The following is a 16416-nucleotide window of genomic DNA, read 5'->3' as shown; positions in this document are numbered from 1 at the left end:
TCTTTTAATTCCTGCAAGCAGATGGCTTGCAGAACAAAGGAGTAACTCAAATCTTTGGATGTCAAATGGCATCTTCAGCAAAGTAGTGGGGGGAAAAACTTTGGCAACTGTTGTTGGATTTTTCTCGCTTTCTGTGTCACAGTTCATGCACAGAGCAGCACGTGTCTGTGATGCCAGATGAGGAGGGGATTGTCTCTTGATTAATGGTCAAGAATAAACTTTTACTTTTCGAGGACCAAAACCAAGGGCAGCAAGAGAGTAGTTTGTCTGCAGGAATATATTCTCCCACAAAGAGCTCTGTATGTAGTACAGGTGGTTTTCACCTCAAATATTAATATGCAATAAAAACCCTTGACTTTTGATAAGAGCATGCAGTAATGGGACAAGGGGGAACGGCTTAAACTGGCAGAGTTTAGGTTGGATATTTGGAAGAAATTCTTTCCTGTGATGATGGTGAGGCCCTGGAACAGAAGTCATCCAGAGAAGCTGTGGCTGCCCCATCCCTGGAAGTGCTTAAGGCCAGGTTGAATGGGGCTTGGAGCAACCTGGCCTAGAAGAAGGGCAGGTTGTCCCTGCCCAGGGCAGGGAGCTGGAATGAATTGACCTCTAAGGTCCCTTCCAACCCAAGCCATTCTATAATTCTGTATAATGATAACACCCCTGCTGCAGCCCTCTGTTTTTGACTCTAGATAAAAGACTAGATACAGAGTATTAGCAACTATTCTAAATGCTAGACAACAATTTTGGAAAGCCCCTTGTTGTTCAGAAGTGACTCAGGAATCATGCCAACCCTGTGGATGTTAGAACCACTGAGCAGCCACTGTTGCTCTTATTGCCTCCAATATCAGCACAGGGAGGACCATCACCCTGTTACCCATAGAACAGTGAGGGTAATAGCCTTCAACAGTGAGGGTATGACAATATTCAAACAAAAATTAGTCCTTAAAAGATGCAAACTTTCAAATCATAAAATCATTACGGTTGGAAAAGCCCTCAAAAGTCATTGAGTCCAACTGTTAACCCATTGCTAGCAGGCCCACCACTAGCCCATGTCTCTAAGCACCACATCTGCATTTAGCATGCTCCAAATAGAGGCTGTCAGCCAAGAAAGTTCCAATACTTCAGATCTAGTTTACACAGAGCCACCTCCTATCAACATTCTTTTAATTCAAAAGAAGTTACGTTAAAAGTCGACAGATTGGTTTCTTTCATACACTGAGTCAATAGCTTTGCTTTTATCAGTGCCTGATTGGTCAGTGTTTTATTCATTGCTGTATTCAACAGCACAAGTAAGGAAATGTATTTGCGTTGGAGGGAATTAAAATGTAATGGTAAGTTCATCAGTTCCATCTATGTTTGTGATCTAAATAATAAAAGAACCTCTTTCTTTCAAAATCCCTTTTGTTGCTCCTTTGAGATTCATTTTAGATTAATCTTTTTTCTTCTTTATTTCCAAAGGACATCCATTACCTTGCTCTAGATAAGGGTGAATTGGCACTAGCTGAAGTGGCAAAGAGAAAGGCTAATGACATTGATGCAGAATCAATAACTACTGGAATTGGTAAGAATTAATGGTGTCTAAAAAGCCCTTTTGTTTTAATCAATACTTGTCCTGTAGAACATGTTGTTATATTTGTAGAGGGGTTATTGTTTTGATTGCATTGTTTTCTTTGAAAGTGAGACCGGATTTTCATTTGTGACTAAAGAACAGTATTTTTATTCCTAACTAAAGGAGGCTTATAAAAATCACACAGCTTTGCCTTTCAGTACCCATGTGAGGATAGCTATGAAGCAAAAAGATTTATCCTGTGGCTATATAGAAAAGTTCAGGCTATACAAACTGAACTGAGTGCAAGAGGTAAGAGGCTGAAACTGAAAATCTTTGTTCATATCAACATTTAAGGCCAGGTATGGCAATTTGAGTCACCTCTAAATATTTGCTGGTGCACACTGGAGCCACATCCAGCATTGATACTTTGGCAGCACTCAAAAGAGCATTTACTGATGTGAGCACAGCTTCACATCCTGGCTTTAAAGCAGCAGCTTTGCATGAAGTGGGATTCTTGCCATTCCATAAGGAATAGCAATGCTAAAGTTGCAGTGTGAGATTAACTGCTGAAACACAGATGACTTTTCATGCAGGGGAACTCACAATTTATTCACTTCCTCCTTGTGTTTCCTCTGAATTGACATGAAGAGATGCAAGTATATGAGGCCATTCTGATTTCGTGCCTTATGGCATGACCCAAGAAGAAGGTGTCTGGAGACAAAGGGAAGAAAACCCACAAAGCCTAAAATTTGTATAAAATTTGCACAGTTCTGTTTTTGCTTATTCTACTGCATCATTAGAGGAAAGCACTGAGCTTTTGTCCTTATCTCATGCCAAGAAGTAGAATAGGATTAAAGCTCAGAAGGTTTTTTTTTGTGAGTCAGTCACAAAACCTATGAGATCTTGGGTAACATGGGATTCTTTTAGATCTGTACATCTCCCTGTTTACCCAGAACATACAAGGGAATGCCACTCCTGTACCTAGAAATGCAGAGAGGCCATATATGCATTTATGTGCCCATTTCTATAGATTGTATAAACCCATGACTTTCAAGGCTACTGCAATACAGTAGCACCTCCTTCCCTCTCCAGCAGAGTGTGAATCAAGAGGTGCCTGTCCTGAACTCTTCTCTTCAGAGTCTTTCATTTTCATGCTCAAGTCACTTAGAGCTATTTTTCCACCATAACTGGGCTTTTGGGCAAGCCCTTTCACCACTAGAGTTTGAAAAAATCCTGACCTGTTTAGGTCATCCCTTAATGGGCACTTTAAAGTGTGCAGTTATCCCTCGCTTTCCCTCTTCTCTTCTCTTCTCTTCTCTTCTCTTCTCTTCTCTTCTCTTCTCTTCTCTTCTCTTCTCTTCTCTCTTAGGTACTTATGTGCTGCACCAAATATAACTGAGATACCCAAGATTGCATCTGATCATTATCTGTTCTTTGACACTTAACCCAGAAAATTTAAACTCTAATCTGTATCTTCATTTAATTCCTTGCAAACTGCGATGATTAGTAGATTTCTGAAGCTGGGCTATTTATAAATTTAGTGAGAGCCTTTTGTATCATTGTAGATGGACATGCAGGGAGAGGGGTAGGGAAAAGAACAGAGGTGGTCACAGGTGCCTTCCCTGCATATCAAATGCCATACACGTGTAACTACAATTCAGCAGTAAATGTGCAGGCACAAAGTCTTCCCCTCCTCCAGAGCAGTCCTACAGTTACGTCTGCAATGCTCTATTAGCATAAATTATTAAAGTCATTTTATATGATAAAGACTTTTGCTGAATAATTAACTATCGGGGTGATTTAAAGTACTTTTCAATGCCCCCAGGGACAAACTGTCACTGAGATTCATTCTCTAAACAGTAATGAATTTGCATCCAATTAATTTTGTATGAAAATAAACAGGAATCTCCCATGAGTTTGTTTCGCTGCAGATTCAGTCTCACCTTAATCATGTGAAATCTCAGCCACAGGTTTTGTTTTGTTATACTTTATTGCAACGTCCCTTCTAATGATGTTTTCATTTCATAAACTGTTGTTGACAAAAAAGTTGACATGAGGTATGAACTTCGTGGACCTAATGAAAACAAAAGATGATGAGTGCTTTATATGTAAATTGCTGTATCTTTCTAATACTTTGACAGGGGGAGGAAAAAATCATGCCAGAGCCAGAAGTTTTAAAATACAGTTTCAAACAAGTCTGTGTCTCCTGACCTCTTCTCAAACCCAGACCTCTTCAGCTGGACCCTGCTCTCTGGAGCTGGCAGCCACTCAGTTCACCAATGGTCACACTTCTCCCCAAACTTCTTGAACACCCACCTCAGGCTTTTACAAGGAGACAGTAACCTAAGCAGCAAGGTGCAATCAGTACTATTGAGCTTATACTGGACACCTCTACAACTTATTTCTTAAATATATATATATATATATATACATATATATATATATAGTGAACCATTGTCATATGTCAATATCTGATGAAATTTCCTGAGCTAGCCCATCCCCAAACCTCAGCTCAGCACTGCTTGAAAAGAAGATGAGTCAGTGCTTCTGGCTGATTCCCAAGCCTTTAAGTGTGCTCCATCTTGCCCCAGATAGATTTAATTTGTCAAGATATTTCTGTGTACTTCAAGCATAATGTATTTCAAACTCAGACTTCCAGGAAAGTTTCAAGCTCCTACAAATAATGTAGAATGGCAATATAATTAAAATTTATGGATGTCATCCAGAGTTCTATATGGGTAGATTCCTCACATATATTATACCAATATTTGTGTCAAGATAAAACTAAAAATAGATTGATTTTTTTAAGGTTTTCTGAATTTTGGCTCTTCTCATTTCATCATCACATGATTGCAATTTTCTGGACACTGTTTTGAAGAAGCCACCTTCAAAGCTGAGGAGCTAAGGAGCTGTGGGCATCTGGTAAAAACATCTGTAGACCTGCAGAGTACAGTAGCTTAGTGAGAATATTGCTGAGCAAGATGAAGCATCAGGTGAACTATGGTTTTGGCAGAATCATATATTTTGTTCATCTGATTAAAATCTTCTGAGGATCAATATTCTCATAAGAGTTTATGTTTGACAGCCTGTGAAAATGCATCTTGAGGGATGAGAAGATTGAAGTAATGGTATTGTATATCTCAGAAATGGCATTAGCTATCTCCTCTTTCCCCACCCTTATTTGATCAGCAGACCACTGGCCGTGGATCCTGTGGTTTCTTCTTCCAAAGATTTTCTGTTGAATTGTTTCTGTAGTAGATCCACAAGTTCCTTAATGAGGTCAGGGAGTTCTCATTTAGCCTTGCCTAAAATGTATGCTGTGCACCTCATTTCACTTGATTAAAAGAGAGAATAAATAATTTATTCAATATTGGCATATATGTAGGTTACTAATAAATTCTGTTTATGAGCGTAACCTGGCATGTACTCTCCTGGAACAGTATTTTCTGTGGTGGGAGAGTGAGTCTGTTTGGTGCTGTAAAGTGTGGGTTGCTAATGTAAAACCTGAGTTGCAAAGAACTGACATGGCAGAGCCTGTTAAGAAATGCCATAGCTAATGATGATCGTGGAGGTGAGGAGCTCAGCCCTTCAGACATCATTGCTCAATGAATATCCAACGAAGAGCATATGTAGGCAGTGTCAGAAAGTTTCCCAAGGCCAACTTCCAACAAATTACATTAGGGCCTAGCAAGGTGATTTTAACCTTCAAATCAACAGCTTTCACCCAAAAGGGATTCATGTTGTGACAAGACAGATAACACTGCTGCATAGTTGAAAGGCAAATTGGAAAACCTTGTATTTCTACTTAGAATTTCAGAATATTAGTAACTAATGTTTAGGCAACATTTCTAACAGAGGTATCTTAACAAAAACACTGATGTTCAGATAATTGCATTGTTCTGAAATGCTAGATGGGACTGACTAGCATTTTGGTGGTTCGCTTCTCATGAAAGCGCTTGAGGTTTTTCCATTTAAAATAGAATTTTAAAATATTTCTGGAAGTATTCCATACTGTTTGCAAGATAGGGAATCTTATCAGTTCTCACAGAGACTGAAGTCTAATTTCCCACAGTGTTTGTAAAATGACATTTAAAATGTAGGGACCCTAAATGTTTCACCTTACTGGCAAGGAACATCACCAGTTTGAACCCTAAGTGGAGAATTAATTAATTTTATCTTAGTTTTGTGGTAGTGTTTTTTATTGAATGGCTTGCATGTTCTTTGTGATAATTAATAATGACACATCCTACAGTGTTTTGTCTGAGGTACCAGTCTGGTCTTGCATTACAGTCTGCAAAATCACTTATCATTTACTCAGATCTTCCCCTCTTCCTGACAGTCCAGGGGAGCCTGCTTGCATTTCAAGACCATGTTTAGAATTGTCCCCCTGTGTTTGTAACCTTCTCTGGCCTTGCATTAGCCTAGTTGGTAACATTTCCTTCTCCTCTGATCCATAATGACTCCTTTCATCTCTCAAGCAATATTCTTCTTCACCCTCCCATATCCTTTCTGACACTGATGGCAAAGCCTTCTTCATTTCCTGCTCTTCCTTGGCACGTGCAGCTTTCTCTTGTCATCTATCAAGTTTCAAGTTAACTGAGAATCTTGGCCTTTATTTAATGACTTTTATTTCGCTGTATAACATGTTTACAGCATGCTTCAAAGGTATTGTCCCAGACACAGGTGAGCTGTGATCTGGGAGGGCTTGGAGGACACCTATTCATACTGAAGTTTTTTTGGAGCCTGCCCCCTTCAGTGTGAGTGTTAGATCTCCTATTTATTTATTTATATTTTCAGTTTAAGTCAATCAAAACCTCTGGAATCAAACCTTTTGCTTGTATTTTTCTAATAATGTAACTTTTTCCCCAGAGAGCCAGAAAAACATTTTTAATGAAAAATGCTTTCTAAGTATGATTGGCAGTTCACCTATGGCAAGAATTTAGTTTCCACACGCACCTTTTTAATTTTGTGCCACCCAAGATGAGTGTCTTTGAAGCTCCATAATAATTTGAAATTATTTAATTGTGCTCATATACACACATTCTCTTGAACATATCAAGCCACACACAGCCCTTGACACAGAGCCCACTAAACACATTGAAAGGATTTCTGCCATCTTCAGTGGGCTTTGGAAGGGGGTTTTAGCAAGCAGCAATCTCATGGGTGGACATGGTATGACCAGGGCTGCTGCCATGTGCAAAGACCTGGTTTGGAAGGACCGAGGTGTAGAGTGGCTTCAAGAGGAGGGAGCAGCAACCAGTGCTCATGGCATTGCATCCTATTTTTAAATTTCCAGCTGGCACTGAAGATTTTACTCTCTTGAGGGTTACAGGCACTTACTGCTCCCCTCCTTGTGTTCTTTTCAAGAAGTGGACTCATTTGTTTTACTTGAAGTCTACAGTAATACCAAGCTATTTTAGGCTCCACCTCATCTCACCTCTCCTCCTGCTCATGTCATGATGTCAGGTTTGATCTATACCTTCCCATTGCTAGACAGCTTTGCCTAAAGTCATAATCCTCAGCCCCTAATAATTATGAGTACATCAAAGGCTAGTTGGTTTGCTTAGCTGCAGAGGTCTCCACAAAGATCTGTGTATCTTCACTTGAAAGAGATTTATAGTTTTGTGTCAAGCTTTAGAATTATCATGGCCTTCCATTTTTTTCCCCTTCTTTATAGTGACATATTCTTGCCTGCTACAGAACTGATTTAAAAAGCACAACTATATGCCCAAAATGAAGACACCTTCTCCTTCATATTTTAATGATCCTCATATTTTGTATGTCTGCCAGCAGTAAAATTATGCCCTATTGATTATGAAAAAAATCTTACCAGAAGTCATAGATTTACTATTTTTTGCCAGTTTTAGGAACTTCCATTTTTTGTACCTAAAGCCACATACTATGACTGGTTTGTAAAAAAAAAAAAAAAAAAAAAAAAAAAGAAAAAAAATTCCAGTATTTCCAAATTCTGAAAATTGAAGGGAGTTGTCTGTACCTGATAGGGGTTTATTCTGCTAGCAAGTAGGACATTGCAAGGCATGTGAGGTCACTCATCTCAGATCTCTTCAGTATAATTCCATTTTATCCCTATAACCCCCAGCCAAGTTGATGCACACAGACAACAGTGAAGGATGACACTAATTACCAAGTAAACAACATATTTTCAGTGGCAACAGATCAAGAAGAAAGTTTCAAAAGTGAAAGGAATTTACAGAGCTACACCTTGGGGGAGGATGTAACACAATAAAGAATAGTTTAGCATAAAAGATCTCGGAGGGATGCCCATGGCATGGCACTGAAGTGAAGAGAAGCAAGTCAGTACTCAAGCTGTTGACATTGTAGCTAGGAATTTAAGTAGGAATTTGGCTTCTCATCACTGACTTCAGTCCATAGACTGTAGTAAATTTAAATAGAAAGCACACATACTTAAAATAACTGTTGAAACAAACTATCAAAGAAATTGATGCATGGAAAGTGTCTTTGCATGAAGACTGAATGAATACCTTTCTGGGAAATAGGTCTTAGCTAAATACAATTTATGCTTAGTCAAACACATGTTTTTCTGGCTCGGTGTAGGATAGCTGGATGAAATTTAATAGCCTCTAATTCACTGTAGGTCAAACTAGATGATTTACACTATATCATTATAGTATAATATTCATATGTTCTGGATTCCACTCTTGCCTACAGCTCTGTGAAAAAGCCCCTGGTAAATCTCCCATTAGCTTCAAAAGGCCCACATGTGGTCTAAAAGACTGCAGTTAAAAGCCACATAATATATATGTAATATATATTCACACATCTCATAGTATGCACGTGTGTGTGTACATAAGTGGGTGTTATATTTACACATACACAGCCAAAATCTGGCCAGTCATGAAAATAGCTCTGAATCTGAACACAAGCCAGAGGAATTATTACGTATTTGTATTTTGCTTCGTGACATCACCGCTACTTTTTTTTGTTTTGTTTTGTTTTTTGTTTTGCTCTGTTTTGTTTCCTGAAAGAACAAAAAAGTAATCACAAGCGGGAGGTGCTTTCATAACTGCTGCAGCTGGCTGGGAGCTGTGGATCTGTGTGCTCTCAATGTGTCAGGGGCATGTTTGCCTCACACACCCTGGAGCCGTCCCTCAGCCTCTCGCTTTCCGACGGGGAACTCGCCGGTTGCACTTCTTTCTGCGCACTGAAAAGCGTTGGCAAACACATATTTGCATGGCAGTTGGTATGTGTTTTGTCCTGTTTGCTCTGCGTAATGTAACGTGATGTGACAGGCTGTAATTCATCACATCAGCTGCGTGACAGCAGAGGGATTGGAAAAGAGGTGCGATGGTGGGCTGATGCAAGGTGGCAGTTTAATGTTGGGTTGTGGTCTCTCAGTGTTAAGGTTTTTTAGAATCACCTATCAAAGAGTTATCTCTGAGTATTCCCTGTGCAGGTGAGTTTTAGAAGTAGTGATCAGGCAGAGCACAGTCAGCATCAGGAGGAAGCTGAAGGTCCCTGTGCTCAGAAGGAACAGCTCTTGTAAATATGAGAACCCTTGCACATGTAGTGTTAGATCAAACAGACAAACAGGAACATTGAAGGACAATTTATTTAGTTCCTCCTCTTTCACTGCACTCCCCAGGCACACCACAGGTCCTTATGTGGGAATACTGTGGAATTGCTGACGGCAAGAACAGAGGTTGAGGCTGTTTTCCTCCAAAGACTCCTACACAAGAGACTGCTTGACAGTTCACCCCTGAAAAATTCCCACCGCAGGTGTTAGGGTGTTTGATGACCTGATGGTGGTTCTTGTTGAGTGCTTCCAGCCTAACAAAACCAAGTTCCCTGTTAAAATCCCATCTCAGGACTGGGACGTTCTAATCAGGACACGGCTGGTGAGAGGCACAGGGAACAGTTCAGCAGGGCCCAAGGGTGAGCTTTGCATCCACTGCTCTTCTCAGTCCTGCTCTTACTGAAGTGTCACACTTGGCCAGAAGATGAAATGAAGATAGTTGTTTAAGAAAAACCATTGGTGAAAAAGTGATCTGCAGTGCCTAGCACAAGGCAGTAAGTACATACAGAATTAATGACTTTTTTCTTTCCTAAACATACATTCTGTATTTGATTTCAGCTATTTGAAGTATTTTTCTCTAAATATCCTTCCTGTCAGTTAGTCTGCACTGACACTTCTTTTTACTTTAAATCTCAGTGCCATGAAACTTCTGCAACTCCCCAACTCATGCATGAATAATACCTGCCATTCAATAATATTTTTCACAGAATTAAAGACACTAAAAGTCCTGCATTGTACTAGATTTCAAACTATAAATTCAGTCTTAAAAACAGATTGTGAGGCAGTTGGTTATCTCTGCAATGTTGATATTATGAAATGGCAAAATATTTTAATATGATGGAAAGATATCATTAATGATAGCCCATAAGCATGTATGGTGTTCACTTTAATTAGTCATTTACTGCAGTCACACTGCCATAATCTTTATGATAATCAAAACTGCAACAGCCACTTGATTTCTGCCTCCTGCCCTCCCAGCCCAGGGACACCACAACATCAGTAAAAAGTTGGGGTAGGGTTCTTACATAAATTAGATTACATAAATGGGTTAACCACTTAACTGATAGTTTAAAAATTTTCCCGCAAAGGAACGTGGAAGTCAATATTCTTTCCTGTAGTCTTGTGTTAAAAACCTAAGCATGGCTTCTCTATTTTTTTTTCAAAAATTTAACATTGTTTCACAAGAACTAGATAATATTTTTTGCTTAATGAAACTTGCGCTACATCTTGCTATTGTTATTCATTTACCTCTGCTGATTTTAGTCCTTTCTCTTGATAATGTTCTTGCTGCTAAAATCCCCCTTGGAGACCTCCAAATACATCTAAAGTGCACCAGATGAAGAGCAAATTCTGGGGCCATCCCAGACACTTGCAGAATAATCCCAGGATATGTTTTTACCTAATTTGGTAGATGCTGGTGAACCATCAGGAGCCTTATATGAGCTCACCCTCTGACTGAAGGATTTGCAACCCGGTCCTAAACCCTGTTTGAAATTCACTACTAAATTTCATCACACCTCTGCTTAAATAATACAAACTCTTATCACACAGATACAAGGTGATGGCTACAATTAATTATTTATGTTACTGCATAGGATGCACTGTGGCCAAAGAAAAGAGCTACAAAGTGCTTAACTTAGGCCCTTGCTTTTAACCACTAAAGGGCAAAATCTTTAGTTAATGAAGGCAAGTATGGGGCTTGTGTGGGCACCCTCTTCTGCAGTGTGAGCCCAGATCACCCTGCTCACTGTGCTGCCATTGCCTCAGATATGTAAGGGAAGAGTTAGCACCACACTGATCACTGTAATAAACAGAAGTTTAACAGTAAAACATTCCAGAAACATTCCTCAACCAGTGATGAAGGAAGCACATGCTTTAGTCAGTGCCTTATTTTCATGTATTATTGTCAAGTGTACTGCCCCGAGCTATTCCCGTGTGTTTGGGAGTTTTGCTGTCCACTCGTTGGGATAGAACCAAGACAGCAGGTAAAGAGCTGGATGTAATTAGACCTTTACAATCACCAACCCGAGGGATGACTCTGGCTTCCTCATTTTAGCCTTGGATGGTTGTGCTTTCCTCTGGGGACCTTGTGACCTCTCTGTGGCAGGCTGCCCATCCTTTCCGCACCATCCCATGCCAGGGCCCCTCGCTGTCACCTCCCTCTGGCTGACCACACAGCCAGGTGAAGTCCATTTCCTAAGCTGACTTGTTTTCTGTAATTTTTGCCACATCGGGTGAAAGCACACCCCTGGGGAACCGGCTGTAATCCTCTCGTTCGTGTTTGCCATTAGGTGTCAGTGTGACAACAACCATAGTACACAAAGGCTGCGCTGGGGTATGCAGGGATACCACCCCATCCTAAACTTCTCATTGTCCACTCGGGGAAAACACAGTGTGAAACCGAGGGGAAGGAAAGGCCGAAGAAAGCAATAAACATTTTATTTCCGGGTGCTTTTCCATCACCTAATTGAAATTATTTACTAACAGATAAGTCTGTTTGCATTTCATTCAGCGTGTCTCAGGTTCCCGGTGCTGCAGTTGTCAAAGAAGGGTAATATTTACAAAACCAGGAGAAGAGTTTCTGCACACACTGATCTCACTCTATTTTGGGGCAAAAGAAACAGTCAATATTATCAGTAATTTGCAGTCAGCAGGAGGTAAACTGCTTTGCCCAGTGCAAATGTTAAATTACTTGTGTGTGTTGAAGCCTGACAATATTGGTGCTTATAGATGAGTCCTTCACAAGTTGTTTAAAATACTGTATTAGAAATTACAACTTGAAGTCCACTCATTTCAAAGAGAAGAATAAAAAACTTAAAAACTAGTTTTAAAGGAACTTTTTTTATCAGAAATAGTGCCCTTTTTTGGGTCTATCAGTGGTATGCATGACGAAGAAATAGTAAAATACATGATGTGTATTAAGAAGTTGAAATTGTTTTTAAACAAAACTTCAGGCACTTCCCAAAATGTAGCAAACAGTTTTGGGTTGTATGGGAGTTTTAAAATAAAAGTCAGCGTTTGTGTGTGAGGGGGAAAGTATTTTTAGAAGAAAAGTAATTTATAAAATATTCTCCAGTAGCAGTATTCAGAATACATTAAGTACTCGTAGGATAGCCTCTTTTTTTTTTGCCTTAGGTTTGGAAATGCAAATGTTTTCACTTTTAATCAGATTTTGATCGGTTCAACATAATGGTTAAAGCAGCTTGGCCTTCACCAGGACCAGGGAATCTGTTCTGCCAGAGGATCATTGGGATTCAGATTTGCCTTCACATTTTCTGCTTTGGAAGAGAAAAAGTTCTGAGCATGCCTTAAATTTAGTGGTGTTTTTCTTTATACTGATAGATTAAATCTCAAGTAGCACCATGCTGCTGTGATAAGCATCTGAGAAATCTGGCTTTTCTTTTACCTCCTTACAGATTTCTAGTAACTCCATGGCACAGGAGTGGTCATTCTTGAGCATGCACTGCACAGCCCAGGGTAATTCTACCCAGAACAAGAATTCTCAGATACCTTCTCTGCTACAATTCCCCAAGTTGGGCAGTTGCAGGTATCTTCAGGAGAGCAAAGCCTTCCAAAATTTGGTAGCCATGCCCCTCTTCCATTTGGGGATGGGAAATGAAAACTCATGTGCCAGTTTGATGTTGTCCTTATAACAGATAATTATAGGCTTTAGGAATAGAAAAGATGCCTGATTAAATGGCTCCAGCCATCTGCTATTGCAAGACTGTGAAGTAATCCTTGACCATTTTCATATTAAGAGCTGCCACGAAGATGTTCTCCCACTGCTTATGCCACTCAGCTTGCCTAGAAAGCTGTCTCCTCTGTTCTAGCTTACTGGCATCCTAACTCACTTTTGCTTAGTATTATTTTAAATAGCAGTGATTAAACCTTTATATTGGTGCTGTTGTGGGGGTTTGAAAGTATAACACATCTATTTTGACTTCAGAAATATAAACTGAAGAGGTCCTTATTTTCACATGTGGTTTCAGATCAGGTTCTTCTTCTTCTTGCTTGTGGTACAAAGGGAATAGATGAAAGCCAGCTAGGCAAGCAGTTTTAAAAACCCCAGCACTGGCCACTGTGGCTGCTTGTACCCCTGCTCCATTGGGGTCCCAAGGGAAGGATAAGAAGAGCCTCAAGGGCCAGGCACAAGCTCACATGGCACTCTGCCTCAGCTGGTTTAGGTGAGCCCAAAGGTAATTTCACTGGTTTTGAAGCAAAATCATTAGTCAAATAGACCTGAAAGCAGCAGAGAGCTGTAAGCCTGCTTTACCCTGAGCTCTGTTCTTATAGAGAGTGTTGCTTCAAGCAACTCTTTACAGATCAGAAAGTATCCTGGTGCCAGGATCCTCCCTGCAATGGGCTGAGTTCCCAACTGCAGCCTAAACCAGTCCAAAAATGTGCCAGAAAACATGAGGAAGGGTTTCCACCTGAAGCCAGAGAAAAAGAGGGAGCAGAGTCAGGCTGTAAGAAAGGACTATAAGGGCACAGGAATAGCCAGGTAGAAGTAAACATCTCTGGGTGACACACACCTGTGTGAGAAGGACTGGTGGTGGCATGTAAGGAAGGAAAAAGATCACTGCTGCAATGCAGGAAAGTGAAAAGATGCCTTTGTAAGGGCAAATTTTTCCCATTGAACATCAATTGCTTCCTGTGGATACAAAATACACTTTAAGTGATAAAGGAGTGGCTGACAAGCAATTCTGTATTTAACAGATATCAGAGAATGCAATATAGGTTAATTGCCTTCCTTTAATTATTTTTTTTTCCCTGAGAGGTGAGCCTCTGTTTGAGACAGCAGCTAATCTCCAAACTCCTGTTGTCTACTTCAATGAAAAGAGGAGCGAGAAAGGGAATGGAATGGGGTGGCGAGGAGACACCAGCAGGAGCCATGGTGACTTTTCTTCCCTGGCATTGAGGCATCAGTTTTTTGCATTGCTTCCCATGGACTTTCCTCTTTGGTTACCTTCAGAAGCACAAGTAATGCCAGGAACTGCCCACAGCTCCCACCAGGGCTTTGAGCTTCCCAAGCGGTGTCCACAGTCACTGCTCCTGCTGACACAGTTTATTTAAATAGGCAGGAAGAAAGTACTGGTGTTTGCAGGAGGCAGTGTATAGTGTAAACTACGTCTGTGAGGTTTTAAAAAGAAAAAATGCTGTGGTATTCCTGCCACTCTGTAATTGAGGGGTATCAGTCAGGAGAAGATCTTCCCAGGGAGTGGAAGGAACAGCCTGGGAATGAAAAACCCACTCTTCCTGCAACGTTGCATTTCTCCTCCAACAGGGCACATGAAGTGTAGTGTGTCCCCTTTCCAAAGCTGTTCTCCTCTAAATCAGTCTCTTCTAGTGGGAAAGGGTGGGAAGGAAAGTATCAACCCATCAGTTGAGTTTTTTGGTGTCAACAGGGTCACATCAGCTTCTTAAAGCCTTTGGGCACCCAAACCACAGAATGCGCTGGTGGTTATCAGCAAGTCTGTGCAGCAAAGCACTGCAGCAGCTGAGTGACAGGATACAAATATCAGGGAGGACCTGCCCCTGTATCTGCTTCAGTGCCTTTTCAGCCACACCTTTCTGGTGTGGTTGAAATTGTAAAATGTCGGTCAGGGCGTTCTGGAGATGGGTAAAATGAGGTGTGCACATACCCCAATTGCTTTTATGTCCTGGTGCCTTGAGGTGCATTTAGAAAATGCATCTAAGGCTTGTCTTATTGTAGGATTTATCCAAGAGACATTGAGCAGAGCACTGTATAAGTGTCATTAAGAGAGCTTAGCAACAGGATATTCTGTGATTCCAGATTCCAGTATACCTGTATGCATATCTTCTCTGTGTGTGTATATATATATATATATATATATATTTATATATATATATTTATATATGTGTGTGTGTATGTGTGTGCAAGCACAGAGTTTGCATGTATATACATCACCATAAAGTTTGAGGGTTTGCAGGTTTAAAAGAACGTGTTGGTACCAGCTGTGTAGCATGTTTTCTATGCATTGCATCAGTGTTGCTAATTTTCTATGCAGAGACACACACAGACCCCATAAAAACTTGGCCCTCATTTTATGATAACTCATCTGAGACATTACCAACTTAGTATCCTAAAGTCACATTTTAAAGAGACTGAAAAAAAACCATGTAAGAATTTTCAGTTTTGGTACACATTAAGCTTGTTGGTGTCAGAATAAGTTTAGTTCACACAACATTTCAGCATGAGCAACACTTTTTTTTTTTTTTTTTAAACCTACTGACTACAAATGTATTAGTCTGGCAGAGGTTAGAAAATAATGCTGGTTTATAATTTGGGATTTATTTATGGGGAGTATTCCCATTTTTCTATTATTTGGATTAAGCAACTAACTGGTCTCAAGTTTTTCTTCATTAAAAGAAAAAGAAAAGTCCCTCCTTTTAATAGGTGTGTGCTTAACACTTTTCCAACTTCAATAGCATAGAATTTTTCACTTGATCACAAAGCTGATTTAATTTGCTGCTGTTAAAGGTTTCAGTTTTACATCCATGAATTCTCAAATTAAATTCAGTGCATTGCTTAAATTTCTAGCTGCAGTGCATTTAGCCTAATTGCTTTGGTAAGTTGGGTGCTTAGTAACCCCTACTTCTCTGAATTTTCATCTTTAAAGGCAAGCAAAATAAGCCTGAGGGCCACAGGTGGGCTAGCCTGCTCTTTGGGATTCACCTGTGGGGTCTTTGGATATCTCTTCCAGTCTGACTGCATCCTCAGACCATATCTGATGAGGCTGCTCTGCTGACAAGGGAGAGCATTTAAACACCTGTAGGTTTTAGCTATTTAAGTCCAAATCAGTTTTGAAGCAACAAGAAAGGCTGAACAAAATGGTTCAGATTTCAGTCAGTTGTCAACTAAATGTGTGCACTGGGCCTTTAAGTATTTGGTCAGACACATCTTGATTGCTTGGCTTTTGTTTTCACCCTTGGAAAGTCAGCTGGATAATGCCCTGTAGCCAAAGTCTATTCTGCGATGCTGTAAGTGGGCTGGGCTGGGGGTGCGGGGTGGGGGGAGCGTGTGTGTGGGGAGGGGGTCCAGGTGAAGGGAGAATTAACCAAAACCAGAGTTATAGTCAGGTATTTCCAAATTTTTGTAAGCCGAGGTGTTTGCAGTCATTTTCAGTTTTCTCGCCACATTAAATTTAAAAGTCATAGGGACATAAAATGATCCCAGCAATGCAAACTTTAAGGTGGGCTCTTTTTGGGGACCAATCACAAAGCAAACACAGAGGTGATGGAAACAATCGAGGAAACTTCCACCAACAGCACCCTCAGAGGCAAGCCCCAA

At 40.3% G+C, this 16416-nt stretch overlaps 1 protein-coding gene across 1 annotated transcript in view; it reads left to right on the top strand.

The window, feature by feature from the left end:
- The window catches only part of LOC121335734 (WD repeat containing planar cell polarity effector), a 147024-nt gene that overhangs the window by 106730 nt on the left and 23878 nt on the right, over positions 1-16416 (top strand). The window contains 1 exon segment of the mRNA XM_041404135.1: positions 1459-1561. Coding sequence (XP_041260069.1) covers positions 1459-1561 — 103 coding nt within the window.

Source organism: Onychostruthus taczanowskii, unplaced genomic scaffold (assembly GCF_017590055.1).
Source record: "Onychostruthus taczanowskii isolate IOZ18803 unplaced genomic scaffold, ASM1759005v1 scaffold21, whole genome shotgun sequence".
Classification (NCBI taxonomy): Eukaryota; Metazoa; Chordata; class Aves; order Passeriformes; family Passeridae; genus Onychostruthus; species Onychostruthus taczanowskii.
Note: the sequence above shows the minus strand (reverse complement) of the source record. Positions and strands in the feature narration are given on the sequence as shown.